This window comes from Myxocyprinus asiaticus, chromosome 7 (assembly GCF_019703515.2).
Source record: "Myxocyprinus asiaticus isolate MX2 ecotype Aquarium Trade chromosome 7, UBuf_Myxa_2, whole genome shotgun sequence".
In the NCBI taxonomy this organism is placed as follows: Eukaryota; Metazoa; Chordata; class Actinopteri; order Cypriniformes; family Catostomidae; genus Myxocyprinus; species Myxocyprinus asiaticus.
Window position 1 is genome coordinate 44,448,748 of NC_059350.1, and position 24,464 is coordinate 44,473,211.

At 39.2% G+C, this 24,464-nt stretch overlaps 1 protein-coding gene across 1 annotated transcript in view; it reads left to right on the forward strand.

Moving 5' to 3' along the window:
• Positions 1–24,464, forward strand: part of sdk1b (sidekick cell adhesion molecule 1b) — a 316,455-nt gene that overhangs the window by 133,190 nt on the left and 158,801 nt on the right. The window contains exon 5 of the mRNA XM_051702261.1: positions 2,976–3,109. Within this exon, the coding sequence (XP_051558221.1) occupies positions 2,976–3,109 (134 nt within the window). The remainder of the gene's footprint in view (positions 1–2,975; positions 3,110–24,464) is intronic.

A 24,464-nucleotide genomic window follows, 5' to 3' on the forward strand; every position in this document is an offset into this window, starting at 1 on the left:
GCGACTTAAAAAAAACATGAAATGAAAATGTAATCAATATTCACAACATCTCTTCTTTTCTCTAAATATTATGAAATTAAATACAGCCAAATACAACAATAAATACATGATAATTTTATATAGGAGAAATCGTTGTTAGTTGGCACAAGGGATTTTATATCTGATAAAATAAATAATTTTCAGAAAAAAGTCAAATCGCTTGTTTAATGTAGCAGTCTTGTATGTTTGTTTCAAACATCTAGCTCAAAACCGTCATCCATTTGGATAATTTAATAAATTTGATGCTACAAACTTAAATTCCAGTATCATAATTTGTAACCGATGTTTAGGTAAACAAGTGAACACAACAAAACCACACTGGCATACATTAGGCTAAGTCATAAAATTAAAGGAATATTCCGGGTTCAATACAAGCTCAATCAACAGCATTTGTGGCTTAATATTGATTACCACAAAAATTCATTTTGACTTGCCCTTTCTGTGTAAAGTTATAGCCAATTTTACATCTTTGTTGCCGTGACGATGTAATGTCAACAAACCCTTAAACCCTAAAATGACTGTAAAAATTCAGATTTAAACAGCTTAACAGGTCAAAAAATACATGAGTTTTAACAGAAGAATTAATGTCAGTGTTTTTATAAAATGATAAGCTTCACATTTCTGCCTTTAAACCCTCCAAAAATGGCCCCATTCACTTCCATTGTAAATGCCTTACTGTAACAGGTCAGGGCAAGCTGTCAGTGTGTTTTAGTCTATATATATTTAGCCAAATGAACAGTTTCATAATTTTGTGTCACTTTTTCCAAATTTTCTGTTTCATGAATTGTTTTGTGTGTTATATCGTTAATTAGACTACAACACGTAAATACAGATACCTTTTAACATAAGTAGTATTTAATATTTTCAAAAAAGGATTCTTCTCAAATTTGTGTCAATAAAAATCAGGTTCCCACTGTGCCAACCTTCCCCATTTAGTGTGACAACATTTCCCACTATATGGGTGATTTTATGATACTGGCTTCAGATAAGATGTTGCTGGAACTATAGTTTATTGTAATTACTTGAATAAAGGTTTTTGTTTTGTTTTTTTGCCCTGTTTTTGGAAATGGCTTTTTAAATAATGGCCTGTTTCTCTTGGGAGTTCTTAAGGACAGGAATGTAATTTTTTTTCCAGCTTTCTGCAGATTCTCTGGGTGTGGCATGTCTAGTTGTGGCGCTGACACTTCCATCATGGTGACTAAAGTGTGGAGCTCTTAGTGCTTTTAAAAACTTGCCTCATCTAAAGGTGTGATTGTGTCATGTGTGTGAAAATGTGAAAATGCTATTGATGTTTTTCACAAGAGATGTACTGAACACAGACCACAGAGGAACACGAAAGACCACTCTCCTCTCTTCCCTTATTCATTTTGTTTAGTTTTTCTTTAGCAAGTTATTTTTTCCTGTCCTTACGAGAGGTAAAAATGTGTGTGTATGTAGTTGTGTTCATTTTTCATTGTGCACGCTGATGTATTGATTTGTGCACATGTCTCAAAAAGAAGAATTATTGTGTTGCTTTCTTGCTGATGTGTGATTTCATTAGTGATCTAGAAAGGCCCTTTAAGGCAAGTCAGGTATTTCCAATCATGCAAGTACAGCTCTACTTAAATACTTGAATGCTTACATTTGAGTGTAAACAAACAGGCGATTGGCTCCTTTAACTGTAAGGTGGGATTTCCATTCATACAGCCGCCATATTGAATGTTATGATGCCTCTACAAAAGGCGATTGACTCTTTTAACTGTAAGGCTATGCTACAATCGCCATATTTAGTTTTAACCTCCTGAGACCCCTGCGTGACTGCTGTGTGCTTTTTCCATTCCCCTTTTTGATTTGTAACTAGTAACCCCTAAGAAACATGCAAAAAAACTTTTTTCTAGACCAAATAGAATTTTTCCTAAAATATGTCCTCATATGTGGACAGTGGGAGTAAGTTGTGAAATTTTAAATAATATCAAACAATAGAAAGTCAGATTTTGTTTTTTAGCAAATTGTTTGTGTTTCCTGGAGTGTTGGTTATTTATGTTTTTGAGACGTTACAGACATTAAATCAGAAATAGGCATAAATAATTCATCCAATCACTGCCAACCATGTTAAAATAAAATCTATGTATGATTACCATTGTCCTATGTCTGCCAAACATGTTGAGTAGTCCTAACATAATCTACAGCCTGAAACTGAACTTCAAATAGGAAGTTAGGACTGCATAGAGAGCCATAGGATGCTCCCTTGCTCCCTATTTAGTGAATGACTTAACCTCCAGTGAGATGTCTGTCTGCACTGGTCTCAGAATAGTTTGAAATGCACCTTATTTTCATCCTAATTCCATATAAAGCCTCTGAAAGCAACATTTTCGTGTTTTTGGAAGAACCCATTGATTCTCAATGTGATGATGTGCAGTAAATAAAGGATATTTTAGCTGAAACTGTGCATAAATTCGCTCAAATTTAAACAATGGCATATCGTATGAAAATAGAGACTCTAATCTTTTGACTAAAACAGGTTTCAATGTAAAAACTTAATTAGATTTCTTACCAGATGTAGTTTTGTTGTTGTTTCTACCAAACACAAACTCTGCTGTGATCGATGCCATATTATTTGATCACATGACTCCATGCGTTGAAAGTTTAACCCTTTACTGACAGCCCAGAATCTCCGGAACTGAGATAAGTCAGTTTAAATTAAATAAAATAATGTGTTAAAGCGTAAGCCAAACTAAAGCCAAAACGTAATGTCCATGAAAGTGGACGCAGGGTCTCAGGATGTTAAAGTTTCTTCAATTCATATACAAGTGGTCTGCCTCATCCTCTTGTAATGTCTCACCAATTTTACAAATGACCAAAATTACTTGAAGTACATATCACCCTCAGAATTGAAAATTCTCTTGAGCGGACATTCTCGTTTACATCTGTTATACATGATTCTCTTTTCATTTCAGAGCAATAACGTTGGACAATCAGCTCGTGGTGTTGGGTGCAACAGCTGCGGATGCGGGCCGATATTACGTACAGGCTGTAAATGAACGCAACGGAGAAAACAAAACCAGCCCTTCCATTTACCTGAGTATAGCAAGTAAGTTTATCCAGAATTATAAAATACAATGGAATGTTTTGTAACTTTATAATATAGATAGGGTTTTTTTTTTTTTTTTTTCTTATTTGCAAAAGTAGATAAATTAAAGGCGGAGTGTGTAATTTCTCCAAACAGAACTGCAAAGTAATGATTGTTTTTAAACTGATTTCCCAAACACTCCATTGGTTTTGAAAAGCAGATAGTTCCACTCCAAACTCACACCATTGATTGAGCTGATGTTACTTTGTCATGCTGGTCAGAATGCTCAAACAAACAGAGCAATGTTGAAAACATTTGTCTCTGCACATTTAGCTGGCATTTATGAGAAAGTATTTAAACATTAAAAAACATTACACACTTCCCCTTTAAGCTTTTACTGATCACTTTATAAGAATGTTCACTAACAACATTAACAATCATTATTAAATTATAAAATGCTTAACTGATCATTAGTTAAATGCATTCAAATAGTCAGAAATGTCAGTAAACTTCATGACTCATATATTTTCATGTATAGTCATAGTTCAATCTAAATTAACTACTGATCGTTAAGTGTTAGATAATGCTTGTTAATGACATAATAATTAAAGTTATTTTAAAAGCTTTATATCTGCCAATGTCTTCTAAAGTGTTGCTTTGAATGGTTGAGAATGGGGTGGTGGTATAATTTATCATCTAATTATTACAGAAAATTATCAGTGGAATGCCGCATCTGGTTTACAACAAAGGGTTGTCAGCCACTATATTATGTCCATACATATTTTTTAAGGTCATCAACGACTATACCTTTATGACATATAGGATTATATTTATATTCTTTCATGTTGCTATTGTAGCGGGACGAATGAGGCACAGACGAAGGATGCAGGTGAAAATGAGCCTTTATTGTAACAAGCGGGGGTTTAGGATTGTAGATAAAGGAAAAAGTAAGGAGATGTGTGTTGGTGTCATTCTCTGTGCCCTGCAGAGCTCTGGAATGCTGATTCCATGGCGAGGTGTGGGGTAGTGTGTCTCAGTTTCAGGGCGAAAGTAATGGGTCTGTCTGCCTCCTGCAAGACTTACAAGACATGCCCACTACAAGGCATGCCAACTACAAGTTACACCCCCCTTCAATTAACCAGCGAAATGCTTGAGTCTCGCAACAGTTGGATGTCACAATCATGCATTGTGTTTGTTGTTGTTTGTTGATTTGGAGACCCACAGCAACCCTACACCTACCCCTAATCCTAACCCTAACCACAAAGATTAAAAAGAGAAAAGTTTGTAAAATTATTAAATATACCTCAACTTAAAAGTTGTATTAAATACAATCATACCACCATATCACTAGGTGGCCACCATGAGGAGAATTGTGCTAAAAATAAAGAGGAAAAGAGGCCAGCGGTGGCTAAGCTAATAGGCTAACTGGTTAACTTGTGAGCTAACTGGAGAAAACAGAACAGAGAAATGTTTCATTTCAGCATTTATATCTTTGGTTTGATAATATGATATGTGACATATAATTTAAAAGTTTTTCTTTGTTATATTTACACAGTAAAGACAACATGAATAATACAGCATCCAAAAACCCAGTAGAGAATTCACCATGGGTTCCCTCTGGATTGTACTATAGGTTTTTATAATGGTTTTTTTTTTTTTTTTACAATACCTGGACGTTTTGTTCTACAACATAAATTACACACTTTCATACCTCAAACGTGTATTTTGATGCTGCCGAATGTTTTTGTTTTTTAAAAAAGGTATGCAATTCCATACGGCTTCAGAATTCACGTTTGAGGTATGACTGTGTGTAATTTATGTTGTAGAACAGAACGTACACATATCGTCAAGTAATGTTTACCACAGACATTATTTTACTCATAAGTTGAAAAACCCATAAGAAAATCCTGAGGGAACCCTTGGGGAATAAGACTTGACTGAACTGACTGAACAGCTCTATTGCATAGGATTTTAATAGTTCTTTTTGCCAAGAGAATTGCTTTATGATCTAAGGGGGGCATTTCTTGGAGTGGCCATGTCATGTAGTGGGTGTTCCTTGTCGTCTTGCGGGATGCAGACAGATACACTTGGAGAGAAACGGGAATCTAGACTGCCTTTTAATTGCTTCCTAGAACAAGAGAAGATATTGTTAACAAGCAATCTGGAGTCTCTGCACACCTTTCTGTCTCTTCTGTCTTGTGTCTCAATGAGAAGATTGGACACAGATGTTTGATTAGCCGTTTCGCCACAGACCAGGTGCTGGTGATTGTTGTTTCCAAGGGCAATGTGGTTTCCGCATGGGCGGCTCGCCACACTATGTTTTGTGATTAAAGCTATGATGTGAAATTATAATATTTTATGTAATATGCTGTTCCCTTTCAGATCAGTTTCTTGGGGCACAATATTGACTTTTTTTAAAAGTGGATGTTCTTTTAAATTTAAGCACATTGACCCAGCAATTCACCTTTCACATTTTCACATTCCAGAAAAATTAGTGTGCATTATTTGAAAGCCACAATGCAGTTTGGTTTATAAAGTAAATTAACTTTCATTCCACTGGGAGGAAAGTAGAAGGTTGTTTTACACCTAATTAAAACCAGATTTTTTCATACAATTCCCTTTAAACATCCAGTTACTTTTTTAAAGTACACTGACTGAAAAGTACAGTGCAGAAGACCTCACTGAATTGCATTTGAAATAAACATAAAACTTACAGAACAAAAGGTTAAGGAAAGGAGAGAAAAGCATTCCACATAAAAAAAAAATCTTTAAGTCATTAGTTTTCCTGGCGGTATTTTAGAAGACGCAAGGTTCACAACTGTCAGTCAAATCAGTCGTTTAGAGAAATGCAATTTTTTCCTAATCAAAAATTTAAAGGAAGAGGCAAAGGAGATGTTGAAAGTAGTTTAAAATGATCTGATATTCCACAAATAGATTTTTGAATTGAATGAATATGACAAGGACACAAGAAGGGGAAGAACAAAGAGTTGAGAGCAGGAGGGATTTTGGAAAAAATAAGCTTTTTAATTGATTTATTATTTTTCCTTTATTCACTGTTTTGTAATGACCTCTGAGAAGTTTATGAGCTTTTAGCAATTTGTCCATGCTGGTTAAGAAGATTCTGAGTGGACACGTCGGTCATTTCACGTCATTTCAGCAGGAACACAGCAGGGTTTTGACAAATCAGGAAGCACCTAACTAGATTATAAGGGGCTGAAGACCTGTGTGTATGTGAGTGTTTGTTGACAAGGGGGTTTGGGTTTATATTTTCCAAGGGCCGCTTACTTTGCTGTTCGTGATCATTTTTGATCTGATACAGTACAGGTGTAACTTTTCTTTTAAATGATAACAAATGATAACATTTCTTATTCCCTAAAGTGAAAACAATAAAATTATGCACTTTTTGGGGGGATTTTATAGGTTTTCTTTTTTAGATCTTATTGAAATATAAATTTCTCGATGTCACAATTAATTTGCATATGCAAATGAGCAAATTTATGTACTTCAAGGGATAGTTCACCCAAAAATGACAATTATCTCATCATTTACTCACACCCATGCCATCCCAGATGTGTGACTTTCTTTCTTCTGCAGAACACAAACAAATATTTTTAGAAAAATATCTCAGTTCTGTAGGTCCATGCAATGCAAGTGAATGGTAGCAAGAACTTTGAAGTTCCAAAAAGCATATAAAAGCAGCATAAAAGTAATCAATATGAATACAATACGGTTAAATCCATGTTTCAGAAGCGATATGATAGGTGCGGGTGAGACACAGATCAATGTTTAAGTCCTTTTTTAGTATAAATCTCCACTTTCACATTCTCCTTTTGTTTTAGGCGATTCACACTCTTTATGCATATTGCCAGCTACTGGGCAGAGAGAAGAATGTATAGTAAAAAAAGGACTTAAATATTGACTGATATTGAATTTTAAATATTGAAAAGCCTCATGAAATGTATCTGCAATACCTCTAGTAAGATAGTTTTAAGGTTAAAGGGATAATTCACCCAAAAATGAAAATTCTCTCATCATTTACTCACCCTCATGCCATCCCAGACACGTATGACTTTATTTCTTTAGCAGAACACAACGAAAATTTTTAGAAGAATATCTCAGCTCTGTTGGTCCATAAAATGCAAGTGGATGGTGATCAACACTTTAAAGCTCCAAAAAGCACAGACAATCTTTGTAAAAGTGCTCCATATGACTCCAGTGGTTAAATTAATGTCTTGAAAGCAATATGATCGCTTTGGGTGAGAAACAGATCAATATTTAAGTCCTTTTCCCTATAATGTTTTACTTCCGGTTGCTCTACGATGCGTGTCCATGAGGGGACTCGGTTCACCCTCGGTTCACGCATTGGCATGTTCAAATGAAAGCAAATCCATTGAAGCTTGTGAACAGCGTTCTCTTGTAAATCGTGCCATTTCTCGCGTGAACATGCCAATGCGCTTACATTATGCGAGAGGCAGCATCATCCGAGACCCCTTGTGAACTCACATCAGAGAGTTACCGGACGTAAACATTTATAGTGATCACGTTTACATGCACTTAAGAAAGCGGGTTATTCCAGGGTTTTTGCAGAAAGCGGTGTTCTGAAACGTCATGTAAAGGAGAACACCGATTTTCTTATGCCATTTAAGGGATTAAGAGAAATCGGTTTAACACACCTAGGTTTCTCCTAGAGAAAGCTGCTTATGTAGCCATGTAAACACATACACGCTGTTCTAAAGGTTTTTGAGGAGTGCGCATGTGTGTGGTACAGACCGAATAACAAACGTAATAGGATAGAGCCCAACAACAAGTCAACAAAACATTTCTGGGAGTACAGTGGGAAAAGCACATACACTATAAACTATACTTATTTATAAACAACACTGTAAAATATTGACGGTCCCTCACATTTGCATATATGCACTCCTACATTGAGGGAATCCCTGAGTTTTATGTAAAGGGAAACCCCACTATTGAAGCGCAATTCTGCTGCAGGTCGTGATAGGAAGGTAAGGAAACAAACACAGCAAATATTCTGGAATATCTGAAAATAAGGTGAAGCAACAGAGAATAAAATAGTGAATTCTTCCTCGGATACCATGCTTGTTATTTACACAAGCTTCGTAGGAAATTACATTGCTCTGGAGAAAGCTGCTTACTGACCAAGCCGCATGTATAAGGGAGTAAAGTGTACGCCGCTTATACAGTGCATGTAAAAAAGAACGCTGCTTTCTCACAAAAACACGCTTTCTGGTGTCCATATACGTAGTCAGTGAAAATAACTTAAAATTGATCTGTTTCTCACCCAAAGCAATCATTTCACTTTAGAAGACTTAATTTAACCACTGGAGTAGTATTGATTACTTTTACAATGATTGTCTGTGCTTTATGGAGCTTTAAAGTGTTGATCACCATCCACTTGCATTGTATGGACCTTCAGAGCTGAGATATTCTTCTAAAAATCTTTGTTTGTGTTCTGCTGAAGAAAAAAAGTCATACACATCTGGCATGGCATGATGGTGAGTAAATGATGAGATAATTTTCATTTTTGGGTGAACTAACCCTTTCACTACAGTAAAAATCTAGTGACTACACATGCCCGGCCCTCAGTCGGTCTAATCAGCTGAGGAGAGGGATAAATGCAGCCGAATGCAGCAGACTGTTCAGCTGGTTCCCACCTCCTCCTTTCCCATTTTTAACCCTCTTACAATATGATATTCAGATTGCTGCCATCTGATGAAAAAAGAAAAAAATAAGATGACTTGAAAATCAAGTTGTGACAATAATAGCAAGTAGATGGCAGCAGTGTTCTATGCAGTCACCTACTGTGTAGTAATTCTAAATTTTATCACAAGTTATGCATTTAGATATATACAGTATTTAGAAATGATCAAACTATTATTTGTCAAAGTTTAGCAATTGTTCGTGTTTTGTTTTGTTTTGTTTTAAAGTGTCAGTTTTTGCAATAATCTCACATAATACTTACAGTAAAATCTGACCTGGTGTTACAAAGAGAAGACATAAAATATAATTTTGTTACCAATCATTTATTACAGACATAAAAATGTAATAACTTAAAGTAAATTAACAATAATGTCAAGAAAATTAACAGTAATAAACAGAAATTAACAGCAATGGACTATGAAATTCTATTAGTATATAAAACAGAAGAATCAGACTTTGTTCTTTGTTCTCTGTGTGCATGTGTTTATGTGTGTTGTGTTCTTGGTTCTGCCTTCTGGCTGTGTTAGTCTCACCTATTTATTTCTGAGTGTGTGTGTGTGTGTTATGGCCTTACCCCCTCATTTATGTGTGTGTGTGTATGTTCTGCATTGTGGCTGATTTATAGATTTTATTTGACAAAATGTAAAAAACATTACTCTGTGTTATAGGTGTCACCAGTTTGTGTGTGTGTGGCATGTTTTGCACTCTACATGTTGTAAAGTCTCACCCCTTAATTTCTGTGAGTGTTTTTTCTGCATTGTGGCTGATTCATATATTGTATTTGACAAATGTTTAAAAAATTGCTCTGTTTTTTGCTCTGCTTTCCCAATAATTTCCTATGGTCAATTGTGACCGAACAGCAAAGATGTCGCTTTCTTTTTTTTTTTCTCGACCACTTAGACTTATCGAATCAAGTCAATTTTTTGTGTGTGTGTTCAGATGGCTAGTGGAGGAAATGTCACAAAGTTTTGTACCACTCGTATAAACGAAACCATTTTTATTACATCGAAAAAAAACTGAATAGAAAGTTTAAAGCTGAGGTGTGTAATTTCTGCGCCACTAGTGTTTTCAAAATGTCATTGCAAAAAATTATTGTTGTCACAAACAGATTTCCCAAACACTCTTTACATGTACCAATTTTTAGCCAAGTACTGCCCCAAATCAGAAGACTTGAGGCATTTTCTCCGTGCCAATCATTTTGTGTTTTCAAAGGGCAGGCAGAATTCAGCATTATAAGCAGTGGCCAGTTGCTTGTTTGTTGGGTGACAACACTATTTTGCATCTGTTGCTTTTGACAACTTTGGCAATAATTTTTCAAAGAGGAGAATTGTGATGAAATGAAGAGGAGAAGAAGCCAGTGGTGGCTAATCTAATAGGCTAACCGGTTAGCTTGTAACTGGAGAAAATAGAACAGAGAAATGTTTAATTTCAACATTTATATTTTCGGTTTGATAATATAATATGTGACATATAATTTAAAAGTTACTTTTTGTTATATTTACACAGTTAAGACAACATGAATCATACAGCGAAAGAGCTGTTCAGGTTGTAGTCAAAAAACCCGGAGAAGAATTCCCCTTACAAAAAATCGAAACCGCAAATTTGCAGCTCTTTATTTTCACATGCAAATGAGCTTTTGATTCACCGCAAACGTTTGACAGAAGTTTGCAGCTCTTCGTCGGTAGTGGTGAACCTTCAGCAAACCTTTGGAAACAATAGACAATTTGCGCAAGTTTGCTGCAAAGCTCATTTGCATGTGAAAATGATCAGTAGTGAATTTGCGGCAAGTTTGCAGCAAATTTGCCATGAATTCTCGATTTTCGTAAGGGTCGCCATGAGTTCCCTTGAGATTTTCATGGGAGTTTTTAACAATACCTGGAAGTTTTGTTCCACAACATAAATTACACACTTTCATACCTCAATTGACAATTTTCAGCCAAGCAGATAATACCACCCCAAATCAGAAGACTTGAGGCGTTTTCTGCCTGTCAGTCATTTTGTGTGTTCACAGGGCAGGCAATTTTCAGCATTATAAGGAGTGGCCAGTTGCTTGTTTGTTGGACGTGAACGCTATTTTGCTACTGTTGCTTTTGACAACTTTGACAATAATTGTTTTGCCATTGCTGTTGACCTGCTCCATCGATCTCAGTGGTAAACCAGTATTGTTGGGGCAGGGCTTTGGAAAGAGGGGGAGTGTCTAATTACATAGCTGAAGTCTGGTGGATGTCCCAGAGTGTCTAACATTGCTTACAGCATCTTTAGGCTAGGATAGTAGAACACATTGTTATCTAAAAAAAATGCTCACTTGAACTTTACATGTGTGGTACAGTTTACTCTCTCATACAGCTCACACACACACCTTTCACTGTGAGCAAGTGTATCTAAATGTTTGTAACCATGGAAATGGAGGCTAGAAAGTCACTTTATTTGACTTTTTCAATGTCTCTCACACTCTCTTGCTCTTGTTCTGTGTGTGTGAGTGTGTATTTGTTTGTGACTCATCTCTCGGCATTATGTCTCTGGTCGAGTAAGAGAGGATGGTGATCCATCTGGACCAGAACTTGGAAACCAGATGATGACATCTGGAAGAGAGAGACAGGGAGAGAAAGAGTTTGTTACACAAAGACTATGCTAAGTCAGATGAGCTGATCACATCCTTCCTAAGACCACATGAAGTCTAGTTTCTTGTCAATGATGTGCTGCCCATGTACACAAATATTTATTTTGACAGTCTCTGCATCTTTTGTTTTCATTGTTTACTTTGTTTATTTGTTAGTGCATGCGCGCCAGATATTGATTTTGCATGGTTTAAAAGTAAATTCATCAGCCGCTTGTATCTGGTGTCATTTGCATTTTTAATTGTCTCACAGAAATGGAGCTACAACATGGGCATGTACACACTGCAAAGTTTTGGTAGATCATTTCACTGCATCTAAATGTGGAAGTTAATCCCCTAAATTTTTTTTCTGTGTTTGTATGAAATAGAAGAATGTAATCCTGTGGAGTTTTTGTCAGAGTCAAATCTAATCCACTATCTTAAAGCATATCCGACTCAGGATTAACACACCTGTAAAATTACAAACTCCTTAATCTTTAGATGAGATTTATGGTTGACGGTTATTTACAACCATCCATGGATCTGGGTGTTGCTTCAGACACTGTATTTTTAAAGAGATCTTTATTTAATATTTTTGATTAATCTGTAAGTATAATACTGCCCTGGTTTTCCATTGCAATTTCATAAAATAAAATAAAATAAAATCATATCAAATGGAAATATTTGCACTCCATAAAATACAGTCCAGCTGTGATCACAATGAAAGTGATGGGTGACAGGTGATGGTGTTATGGAAAACAAAGTGTTATGGAGAATTGTACGGGGATTTAAAGTAAGCAGCTTTATGTTGCTGATGAAAATGTATTTAGCTATTAAATCAAATCCGTTTACAGAGATGCTTTACACACAACTTCAATTAATTTTTTGATGAAACTTACATACTGAATATAGCTTTTAATGCATCACAGTGTATTTATATTACCTTATAATACACATTATACTGAGTTGTATGCTCTTTATAATAATCTACTACTATGCATACCTTTAAAGTGCGTGAGAGCACTTGATAACCACCAAATTGCACATTGTATCATGTTGTATAATTCATTATGCCAAGTTAGCCATCAATAGCGAAGTATTATAATAAGAATTTATTTTGTATTATAATTGTAACTGTAATTACAATTATTTTTGAAAAGATATAAAGAATTATTATAAGGGTTATACTATAATGGAGTTTTTCAAGTCATTACTTGTTCACCAAATATACACCGATGAGCCAAAACATTATGACCACCTGCCTATTATGCTATTGTTCCTCCGAGTGCCGCAAAAACAGTGCCGACCCGCCAAGATATGGACTCTACAAGACCCCAGAAAGTGTCCTGTGGTACCTGGCACCAAGACGTTAGCAGCAGATCCTTCAAGTTCTGTAAGTTGCGAGGTGGAGCTGCTGTGGATTGGACTTGTTGGTCCAGCACATCCCACAGATGCTCAATCGGATTGAGATCTGGGGAATTTGGAGGCCAGGGCAACACCTTGAACTCTTCATCATGTCCCTCAAACCATTCCTGAACAATGTGTGCAGTGTGGCAGGGTGCATTATCCTGCTGAAAGTGGCCACTGCCATCAGAGAATACCATTGCCATAAAGGGGTGTACCTGGTCTGCACAAAAAGTTTAGGTTGGTGGCACGTGTCAAATTGATTACAACCTGAATGGCAGGACCCAGGATTTCCCAGCAGAACATTGCCCTAAGCATTACACTGCCTCCACCGGCTTGTTGTCTACCCACAGTGCATCCTGGTGCCATCACTTCCCCAGGTAAATGCCACACATGTACACAGCCATCCATGTGGTGTAAAAGAAAACAGGACTCATCGGACCAGACAACCCTCTTCCACTGCTCCAAGGTCCAGTTCTGACGCTTGTGTGCCCATTGTAGGCACTTTCGAAGGTGAACAGCAGTGGTGAGTACTGGCCACTGTCGGTACGTACTCACCATTGCTGACCGGGAGCACCCCACAAGTCTTGCCGTTTCAGAGATACTCTGACCCAGTCGTCTGGTCATAACAATTTGGCCCTTGTCAAAGTCGCTCAGGTCTTTACTCATTCCCATTTCTCCTGCATTCAACACGTTGACTACGAGAACTGATTGTTCGCTTACCATCTAATCTACCCAGACCTTGACCTGTTTCTTGTTAGGAGATGATCAGTGTTATTTGCTTCACCTGTGATTGGTCATAATGTTTTGGCTCATCAGTGTATATGAATCAGTTTGTTTGGATGATACATGTAGATGGACTGTTTTAAATGACAATGCATTTGAGTTTCAAACAGATTTCCCTCTGCATCATTTAATGTCTTCTTATTTGCTGCTGAATATTTAGTTAAATGCTGCTGTTCACCACATTTGTAAAAAAAAAAAAAAAAAAAACTGAATGGGGGCCAATTCGTTAGTGTTAAAATACTATTTCAAAAGTATATCCACAAGACATAAACAATATGCGCGTTATGCCGATGTAATGTCAACAAACACTAAAACCCTAAAATTACTGTAAAAATGATAGTTTAAACAAATTTACAGCTCAAATAATTCATGAGTTTTAACAGAAGAATTGTAAGTGCTTTTATAAATTTATAAGCTTCACATTTCTGCCTTTAAAACCTCCAAATATTGGCCCCATTTACTTCCATTCTAAGTGCCTCACTGTAACCATGATTTTTGCTTCTTTTCTTTTTTTCTTTTTTTTTTCTTCAAGAAAAGGACAGACGAGTCGAAATTATTTTTAGTTGTAATCAACATTATGCCACAAATGCTGTCAATTAAGCTTAACTTCTATTGGACCCAGAATATTCCTTTAACTTTTTCTGGTTGTCAAACATTATTAAAACATGTCCATAATTAATGTGAAGAACTACAGTGGTGGTTACTCTGCTAGGACACATGTTTAAACTTGATATAAACTTCATACATCCACTAAAATCACCTTTATACAAGTTTGTTAAAAATAATAATAGAAAATGCCATGAAAAGCTATGTTTGTTCTAAGAAAAGCATTTAGCATTTGTTTGCAGATGCCACTTGATATTTTGTTAATGTAATAAGACATTACATTTTAAATGTACCTGAAGTGTTCAAATAATTTTGGGGGCCATTGTATAAAGTTGTACTACAACATAGATCTTAAATGTGCTAAACTGGGTCTTTGTACCCTATACAGACTATATCCAGTATATTTGTCTCGCTGGGCACGGCTGGTGGGCAAGTATGTACTTGTTTTGCTTGAAGACTCAGTATACCTGTACTGATTTTATGAATATTTTCTCTTTCTCTCCATATTTAGTTCACAGTTTTCAAGATCTCAAGTCATAGGTTACAGGGCTCCAGACTAAAAAATAAAATGACTTAGGAGTCATTGGCTCCTTAACTCAAACATTAAGGAGCCAAATGGTTGTTTTAGTCACCAGATCATATAATTGCTTGATTTAGATTGTTGTTCAGAAACAAGATAGAAAGCAGAAGAAAAGGAAGACAGCTGGTAACCCATTAATTGGAGGTTTAATAAACAGTATATATAGTTGAGAAGATACGTAAGTTTGCATTCCCCTTTTGTCTCATCAATGTCCACACCCCTTTCATAATTTATACAAATATAAGAGAAAAAAAAAAATAAAAATAAAAAATTTAGTACTGCCCTTCAGAATCTACATAAGCAGATATTTACATAAAGCATAGTATGCATATAGTAGTGTGTTGTCTTCTTGAGCATCAACGATCTTGTGCAATAGTTGTATATGAGTCCCTCAATTGTCCTAAATGTCAAAAGCTGGATCTCATATATATATATATATATATATATATATATACACCGATCAGCCACAACAATAAAACCACTTGCCTAATATTGTGTAGGTCCCCCTCGTGCCGCCAAAACAGCGCCAACCCACATCTCAAAATAGCATTCTGAGATGCTATTCTTCTCACCACAATTGTACAGAGCGGTTATCTGAGTTACCATAGACTTTCAGTTCGAACCAGTCTGGCCATTCTCTGTTGACCTCTCTCATCAACAAGGCATTTCCGTCCACAGAACTGCCACTCACTGAATGTTTTTTTATTTTTGGCACCATTCTGAGTAAATTCTAGAGACTGTTGTGTGTGAAAATCCCAGGAGGTCAGCAATTAATAAAATACTCAAACCAGCCCATCTGGCACCTGGAGCAGGAGTTGGAAACATTGTTCCTGCTCCAGGCGTAACTCCATGAGGGCTTGGTGCTGGGTCTGCTGGATGCTGGCGAGGGATTTGATAACTTCGCCCAGCGGTGAAGATTCCATAACAGCGTTGTCCTCCAAAATCGGCACCACTGTAGTAGGGACAGTTCTTTTGGGCAATGGAGGAGTCAGGAGACAACAAAGCAGTGCAGACAAGTCTTTTAATTTCTGCCTTCAAGGTCTTGGATTTCTTTAATGCACTCAATTCATGTAGATTCACCACTCTCAGTAAGATAACGAAAAAACTTTTACACTTTGTAGCATCGAGTTTGTGCTTTCAGGTCTCTCTCTCGAACTGATGCGCTGGAGTGGCTTTTAAGTCTCCCTTTGCCATCACTATAACAAGAAACAGGTGTTAGAGATAATTACAACCCAGGTGACGAGCCTTACCGCTCTCTCTCTCCCGCAGACAGACACACGACCACACCCCCATCACCACACTGAGCTCCTGAGTTCACTTCACACCCTCATGAAACAGACCCGGTTCAAAAGAGTCATTTGGTCACGACACCCTCGCACTTTCTGGGCTGTGAGGGGCTCGGAGCAAACTTTGGAGGAGCTGAACACGCAGCGCCAGCGGAGACTTGAGGCCTGATAGGTCCAGGGGGAGGGGGGTTCAAAGAGGGGTAGTCTCTGATCCAGTGCTTACAGTAGATGGAGGTAATGCACAATTGTAACTTACGAACAACCATTAAAAAAGAAAGAAGAAGAAGAAGAATCACGCTGGGTTTGTTGTTGCCTGCAGTGCAGCGAGCTTATCACAACAGAATGGGTGAAAAGCAGCTCGAGACACATTGGTGTTGCACGCTCTAAAGATGTATTCAATAACTCGCAAGATGATATCTGACGAAACCGCAAATGAACACACACAACCTGACTGTTGCCAGTTGCGACTAGATTTTAAATCATTGTCGCAATCAATTTTTTTCATCGCAGTCTGGAACCCTGGGTTATGCAATTAGCAACTGGACATTCTCTTTTCACACCAATGAGCTGTTAATTATTTTGTATATCTGACAAGGTGTGATAGCTTGATCCTGCAAGTGACTTGAGAATTGATGCTATTGTGTGTGTGTATATATGTACCTCTCCTCACCTCGGCAGGGTTTTGTCTCTGCCAGTTAGAACATGCAGGCCAAATTTTTATCTCGCAATGGCAGCCTACTCTCACAACGTGAGCCAAAGTTTCCTTCAAAAGAGAATTAGCCAAATCATTTGAGATAAAGAAGGAAGGAGAGGATGGGGGAAGAGAATGTGGTGGAGTGAAAGAGGGAAAAAGGGAGAAGGAGAAATTAACTGATTCATTAATGTAAAATAAGTTTACTGAAAAAACTTTTTTTTTTTTCATATTTTTTATATTCATTTTTTACCTAAGTGATATAATTACTGTAATTTCCACTGTAAAAATACTTGCTCAATTCCAAAACCCAGTGAGCTGCCTTGCTGTTTACATACAGTAGACAGCTGTCTTCTAAGGGGCCATGCAGGACATATTCTTGCGTTCAGTAACATCTAGACGATGAAACTCTTTTATTACAAAAGAGCAGTCCTGTTTTCCATGATATGTCCCCTTTAAAACTTGGTACCTTAGCACTGTGATATGCAGAAATAAAGGAATACAGTATGGGGTGTTCAGATGAGAAGATTGACTTCATGATAGTATTGTTTAAGAATATAGGCTTCTGGCATAAAGAGAACAAGTTTCAATAGCAGAATTGATTTTGTAAAGAAACTTACCAAAATCACAATCATGTTCTCTGTTCTGAACTATTCTGTAAGAAGTATATGTTAAATAGCAAGTAACAACAAAGAATAAGGTTTTTGGGAGAAAAAAGTCTTATTTCTTGTTTTAGGAAAGCTTTTGATATTTTTAGACATGTTGACACTGGACTTTGGGGCAAAAGTGATGGAGGATTTGGAATTCTATCATACCTATCAGTAAAGGTCTGGTTTAAAAGTTTCCTGCCCTCTGGCAAGCTCACAAGTGTGTGTAACTTTGCCCAAACATTAAAACTCCATTGGTTTCATGTGAACTCTGAAGGTCTTCACTATGTGTCTGTGTGTGTTACAGTAATTTAATATATGGATCATCTTGTTTGTGTTTGGTTTTGCTCTATATATGTTGTTTTACACAAGGAAAGCTTTTAATTGAACGTTGTGTATAATATGACGTGTCCCTGAGTGAAGCTGCCTATGAGTCACTCCTGCAGTCAGACAGGAAATGGGATTATTTCCTGTGTGTCAGAGTGCCTCATAGCAACAACAATCCAAGCATCTGTAATGTGTAATGTTCATCACTCTAAACATGTTAACACGTGTCAGACATAAAGAGAGCAAGTGAGTTGGTAAATAAATGAGTGATTTAATGAATAATGTATGAATAAGTAAAATAGTAAATGAGTGACGAATAAATAAGGAGCCGTTCACACCAAGCAATTTTTTTTTATTCTACCACATTGTTTTCCAGTGTTATTATATGTAAACAAGTGCTAGACAGACCAATCTTTGACAAATAAATTTTAGACACTGTGTAAATGAGTAACTTGGTAAATGAGTGTGATTAATCAGTAAGGGGCTGTTTTAACCGATCATGTTTTTGTGTCCATCCACACTTTCAAAAAAAAAAAAAAATTATATTTCAGCATGCGCTAGACGGACATTTTTTTTTACTTTAGCTGTTAAAAATGCATCTCGAGACACTTGTGTTCTGTTGTATTTTTTTTTAGCACAAAAACATTTTTGGTCTGTACCGCCCCTAAATATGCAAGGGATTGAGTGAATGAGTTAATGTACATAATGAATACATTTATGAAGGATTGAGTGAATGATTTAATGAAAGGAGAAATGAATAAGTGAGTGAATCAATGAATGAATGAATAAGTAAATGAGTGAGTGATTTAATACATGGTTGAAGTGTGTGAGTGAATGAGTGAAAGAATGAGCTTTAGCCCTGTAAACACCTTAAAGCATCTATGGCTGTTTAAAACTTTCTAAACTTTAAACTGTTGCATAGCAAACAGAGAACGTTCCCCTAACATTAGCGTTTGGTCCCATTTAGTCATTTTTGGGTACCAATTTTTTTACATTCTAGCAACATTCTCTTCAGGTTCTATTTTTTTAACCATAAATGAAAGTTCCCAAAATGTTTGTGTGTGACAACCTTAAAAGAACTTATAAAGCACGTTTTCTGTTTTTTTTTTTGTTTTTTTTTTTACGGTTTTGTTTTTATAACCATATAATAATATTCTCCAGAATGTTGCTGGGAGGTGTTTGTGGGACAGACTAAACATAACTTACTGTATACAGAACGTTCTCTAAAGGTTATTTTTAGGTTTTACTTGTATAACCATAAACTAACCAACACAATGTTTTTTTTTTTTTTTTTGTGGCAACCTAATAAAATATATACAGAATGTTCTCTAATGGTTATTTTTTGTGTTTTTTTTTTTGTTTTTTTTTTTACATTTTTCATCAGTTTCAATTATAATATATTTGATTATGTTTCATAAACAAACAATAACTGACATCAGTGCAGTACATTATTTAATTAAATGTAGAAATAAAGATCATAGTGAATGGGATTTGCACGCTTTATAATGAACAATTACGATTTGACTTACATAATCAAAAGAACATGATGTATAAGTGTAACTGAGTAGTTTTTGGTTTATTTTGTTTCTTTATACTTCAGTCTCTGCATGGTAATGTCCGGTGCTGAGGTACAGTGTTTAGGAAATGCAAAATTGCATTAAAATAAAAGATTAATTAGTCTTCCTAAATGTGTTGTGGATTACTTTCACAGAGTGTCTATTTACACTAAGTGCAAATAGCCCATCTTGTTGGCAGAGGCTATTTACACTAACTCTGCCCACCACTGCTCAGACCAAACTTAAGACAGCCACGACAGATTTATTTGGGGTCAACTGCTGATCAATTGAATATTTGAATTTTTCTCGATGGGGCAGAGACATTAAACTGGTTAACGGGTTAGACATTTAGTGGATTAAGAGATTGGATAACTAAGGCTTTGTGCACACTGTAGGAAAAATCAGATTTTTCCTGAAATCCGATTTTTTTGAGTGACTGTTCAAACTGCAAGTTATATGTGGCCAGATCAGATTTTTTCTGTTCAGATTACAGTCGCTATTTCTATCACGTCCACATTAGTTGTCATGGTAACGCAGCAAACTTGCGTATATTCATCATGCATGAGATTTTAGCGATGGATGTTTCATCATTGTTTGACACACGTTAAGGTTCGGGTATGGAAAGGAGGAGACGGGGAGCAGTGACACGCTTCAGGTAGGCTTTTATTTTCTGCCTTCAACACTCTGTGTGCACTCTTCTAGGTGCTTTTCTTAGTTCAGTCAGTTCAGTGTAACAAAACCTCTCAGTCGACATAAACTTATGAAATCTTCAGCTTCACAACACTTAAGCAATAGAACACTCAATAAGACATGCCAGTCACTGCACACTCGTGTCGTTCTCTCTCTCCCTTCTCTGGCATGTTTGGCTCTCTCTCTCCCATCACTGTAATGAGAAACAGCTGTTAGAAATTATGCCAACCAGCTTGACAAGCCACACCACTCCCTCTCTCCCGCAAACAGACACACAACCACGCCCCCATCCCCACATACCCCCACTGTCTGGCTCAGGCCGGGGCAACATCCGGGCTGCCGACTCTCCCGTTTCTGGAGAGAAAGTCAGCCACAGCCATCTGTGCCCCCGGTCTGTGGATCACCTCAAATTTAAACGGCTGAAGTGCCAGGTACCAACGGGTGTTCCACGCACTGGTATACTTCATGTGGTGGAGCCACTGGAGTGGGGCGTGATCTTAACAGAGGGTGAAGGCCCGCCCCAGCAGGAAGTAACGGAGTGTGGATACTGCCCACTTAATCGCCAGACACTCCTTCTCCACGGTGCTGTACTTACTTTCCCTCAGAGAGAGTTTACGGCTAATGTACAGCACTGGCCGCTCCTCCCCCCCACCTCCTGTGAGAGCACTGACTCCAGCCCTCTTTCAGATGCATCCGTCTGCAATATAAAGGGGAGAGAGAAGTTTGGAGCATGTAAGAGTGGTCCCCCACAAAGTACGGAATTTATTTTTAGAAAAGCCTGTTGGCAAAACGGATCGGGAGCCCCCTTTCTAGTGAGATCAGTCAGCGGGCTGGTGACGTCAGAGTAACTAGGCACAAACCTACTGTCCTGTCGCCTTTAGGTACCAGAACCACCAGGCTGGCCCAATCGCTGTGTGAATCTTCTATTACATCCATCTCAAGCATCGCCTCTAATTTTTCCTGAACTACCTTTTTTTTGTGCTCAGGAAGGAGATAGGGGTGGCTACGAACCACTACCCCCGGGGTCGAGGTTTGTATGACTGGTGAGAGGCGAGAACATGTCTGAAAATTCTGCTTGCAACTTGGCCACATCTGTGAGCTGTGACGGTGAGAGGTGGCCTCCACACTGGACCGGGGTGAATGGATTAGGCCTGAGCTCCGCCCTCTTTGGAGCTACTGTCGCCAAGGCCACAGGGACCACCTCCCTCCAAGATTTTAGGAGGTTGAGGTGGTTAATTTGTCAAGCCCCGCCCGCCTATATCTTTTCACTTAACCTCATAATCGAGATCTCAGACTCGCCGTGTAACCTCAAAGGGCCCTTGCCACTTGGCAAGTAATTTAGAGATTGAGGTGGGCAGTAATACAAGGACTTTATCTCCCAGTGTAAATTCTCGTAATTGGGTTCCCCTATTATAGAGCCAGCTTTGCTGTTTTTTTTTTGTTTTGTTTTGTTTTTTTATTTTTTCCCCTTTTTCACACAATTTGGAATGCCCAATTCCCAGTGTGCTTTTTAATCCTTGTGGTCGCATAGTGATTCACCTCAAACCGGGTGGCGGAGGATGAATCCCAGTTGCCTCCGCGTCTGAGACCATCAACCCGTGCATCTTATCATGTGGCTTGTTGAGCGCATTGCCACGGAGACATAGCACATGTGGAGGCTTCAAGCCATCCACCGCAGCATCTGCACTCAACTCACCACGCGCCCTACTGAGAACAAACCACATTATAGTGACCACGAGGAGGTTACCCCATGTGACTCTACCCTCCCTAGCAAACGGGCCAATTTGGTTGCTTAGGAGACCTGGCTGGAATCACTCAGCACGCCCTGGGATTCTAACTAGCGAACTAGCGAACTCCAGGGGTGGTAGCCGGTGTCTTTTACCACTGAGCTACCCAGGCCCCTCCAGCTTTGCTGTTCTTGAGCTTGGAGCAAATTCTTTTTTGTTAACTGCCCCAGTGTATGTAGCTTTGCTCTAAGGTCAAGAACGTACTGAATTTTGTTTTTACTCTGTGAAGGCCCCTCCTCCCAGGTCTCCCATGTGACATCAAGCAGGCCACGTGGCCTATGCCCATACAGGAGCTCGAAGGGGGAAAACCCCGTGGAGGCTTACGAGACCTCCCAGGCCGCAAATAATAGGGGTTCCAACCACTTATCCCAATCCCTTGCCCCATCATGAACGAACTTACGAATCATGTTTTTTAGGGTTTTATTAAACTGTTCGACCAAGCCGTCCGTTTGCGGGTGATATACGCTTGTCCAAATCGATTTAATGCCCAATTATTCGGAAAGCTCGCGTAGTGTGCGTGACATAAATGTAGTGTCTTGATCGGTGAGGATTTCTTTCAGGGAGATGGTTTTGAAGAGTGCCTCCGCAACACTATGTGCTGAAATGTTGTGCAGGGGCACCGCTTCTGGATATTGTGTTGCATAATTAGTCCACCATGACTAATATAAAGCGATATCCACGTGCCGACCGTTCTAATGGCCCGACGAAGGCCATAGCAATTCTTTTGAAGGGGACCTCGATTAGCGGTAGAGGGTACAATGGCGCTTTAGGGGTGGCCAGTGGATTCACCAAATGACATTCATGGCATGCCACACACCATCTGCAAACGTCCCCGTGAATGCCCGGCCAAAAAAAACGGGCCATTATTCAGTGTTTTCTCTTGTCCTAAGTGGCCAGCCATCGGATTATGGTGAGCTGCTTGGAAAAGCATTTCCTGATGGCTCTTCTGTCTAATAACTGGGTTGTATTTTCTTTTGTTTGAGTGTTCTGCGTCACTCGATACAACCGATCTTTAATAATTGAAAAATATGGGTATGTGAGTGCAACGTTAGGGCGGAGCTGTTGACCATCGCTTAATATCACTTGGTCAAACACATATTTAAGGGTCTCGTTACGTGACTGCTCTAGAAGGAAATTCCCCTCAGGGCAGGGCCTCCCTCCCTTGTGTCATCTTGACGCAGAGCAGACGAAGACAGCCCTGGCACCGCCTCTCCCACCATAGCATCGCACACCACACACCGAGACATTATTTCACAGGACCCATCCACACATATTTCCCTTAATAAATTCTTAAAATCAGGACAGTTCGTCTCTAGAATCAGTGGATGGGTGAGGCGGGAATTAACCGCGGCCTCTACTCTATGCTTTCTCCACCTGAATAGTATCTCGATGGTAACCACCGGATACATGTAAATATCCCTGTGCACACACCACACTTTCACCCAATTATTTGTGCCCAATTCCCTGTCTTGTACCAAGTGTTCTTGGATAGAGGTTTGGGAACAGCCAGAATCCACCAAAGCTTGATATGTATCCCCCTAGGCACTCACCGGTATCCGATACAGCCCAGCTTGATCAGGGGTGGCCTGTGGAGCATCGGGGATCTGGACCAGATTGCCCACCTCCATTACTGGACATCGGTCCTGGAAATGCTCTGGCTCCCCACAGCTCCAACAGACTTGCCCAGGCTCTGCTACCACACCGGTGGGACCGGGCTCGCCAACCTGGGAGGGATAGCGCAGAGAGACAGGTTTAGCAGGAGACATGGGGGTGTGGGGTGGGTGGGGGGGACCCCCTTGACCGGGGAAGAAATCTGGGCAAGACCCCTTTAACCTGGGAAGAAATCTGGGCAAGACCCCCTTAACCTGGGAAGAAATCTGGGCAAGACCCCTTAACCTGGGAAGAAATCTGGGCAAGACCCCCTTAACCGGGGAAGAAATCTGGGCAAGACCCCCTTAACCTGGGAAGAAATCTGGGCAAGACCCCCTTAACCTGGGAAGAAATCTGGGCAAGACCCCCTTAACCTGGGAAGAAATCTGGGCAAGACCCCCTTAACCTGGGAAGAAATCTGGGCATTGGACCGCCTTGTTTCCTGGGGGCAGGGTTGGGATGGAAAGAGGATGGGTGGGGGTGGGGTTTGAGGGTAGAAGAGAGAGAGAGAAGAGAGAGAGAGACTCCAGTTCACTGCTTCCCGGAAATGCCGTCATGTAATCCTTGGCCAGCTGGACCGCTTCCTCCAGCAGCACCGGACAGTGGCACTGGACCCACTCTGCCATACTACGGGCCAGCTGGGAGATGAACTGTTCCAGTACCACCTGGTTCACGATGTCTTGAGCGCTGTGGGGTCCCCCCACCAGCAAGCATTTCAAGAAGGTGTCCCGGAGCTGCTACGCAAAGGCAAATGGGCGGCCGTGTTTTCCCAGCTTCAAAGAGCGGAAGTGCTGTCAGCTCTGTTCGGTGGTCCGGCCAACCCACTGCATGATGGCTCTCTTCAGGTCAGCACAGACGAAGAGTTTGGCCACGGGAAGCTGTTGGGAAGCAAGCTGCACTTCCTCGGAGAGTAGTGGCAACAGTCGGGCCGCCCACTGGTCAGGCAGCCATTCCCACACCTTGGTTGTCTTCTCAAAGATGTCGAGGTAGGCTTCAGGACCATTTTGACTAGGGTGACTGGTTGGACAGCCAAGGTGGGCTCTGGGGCG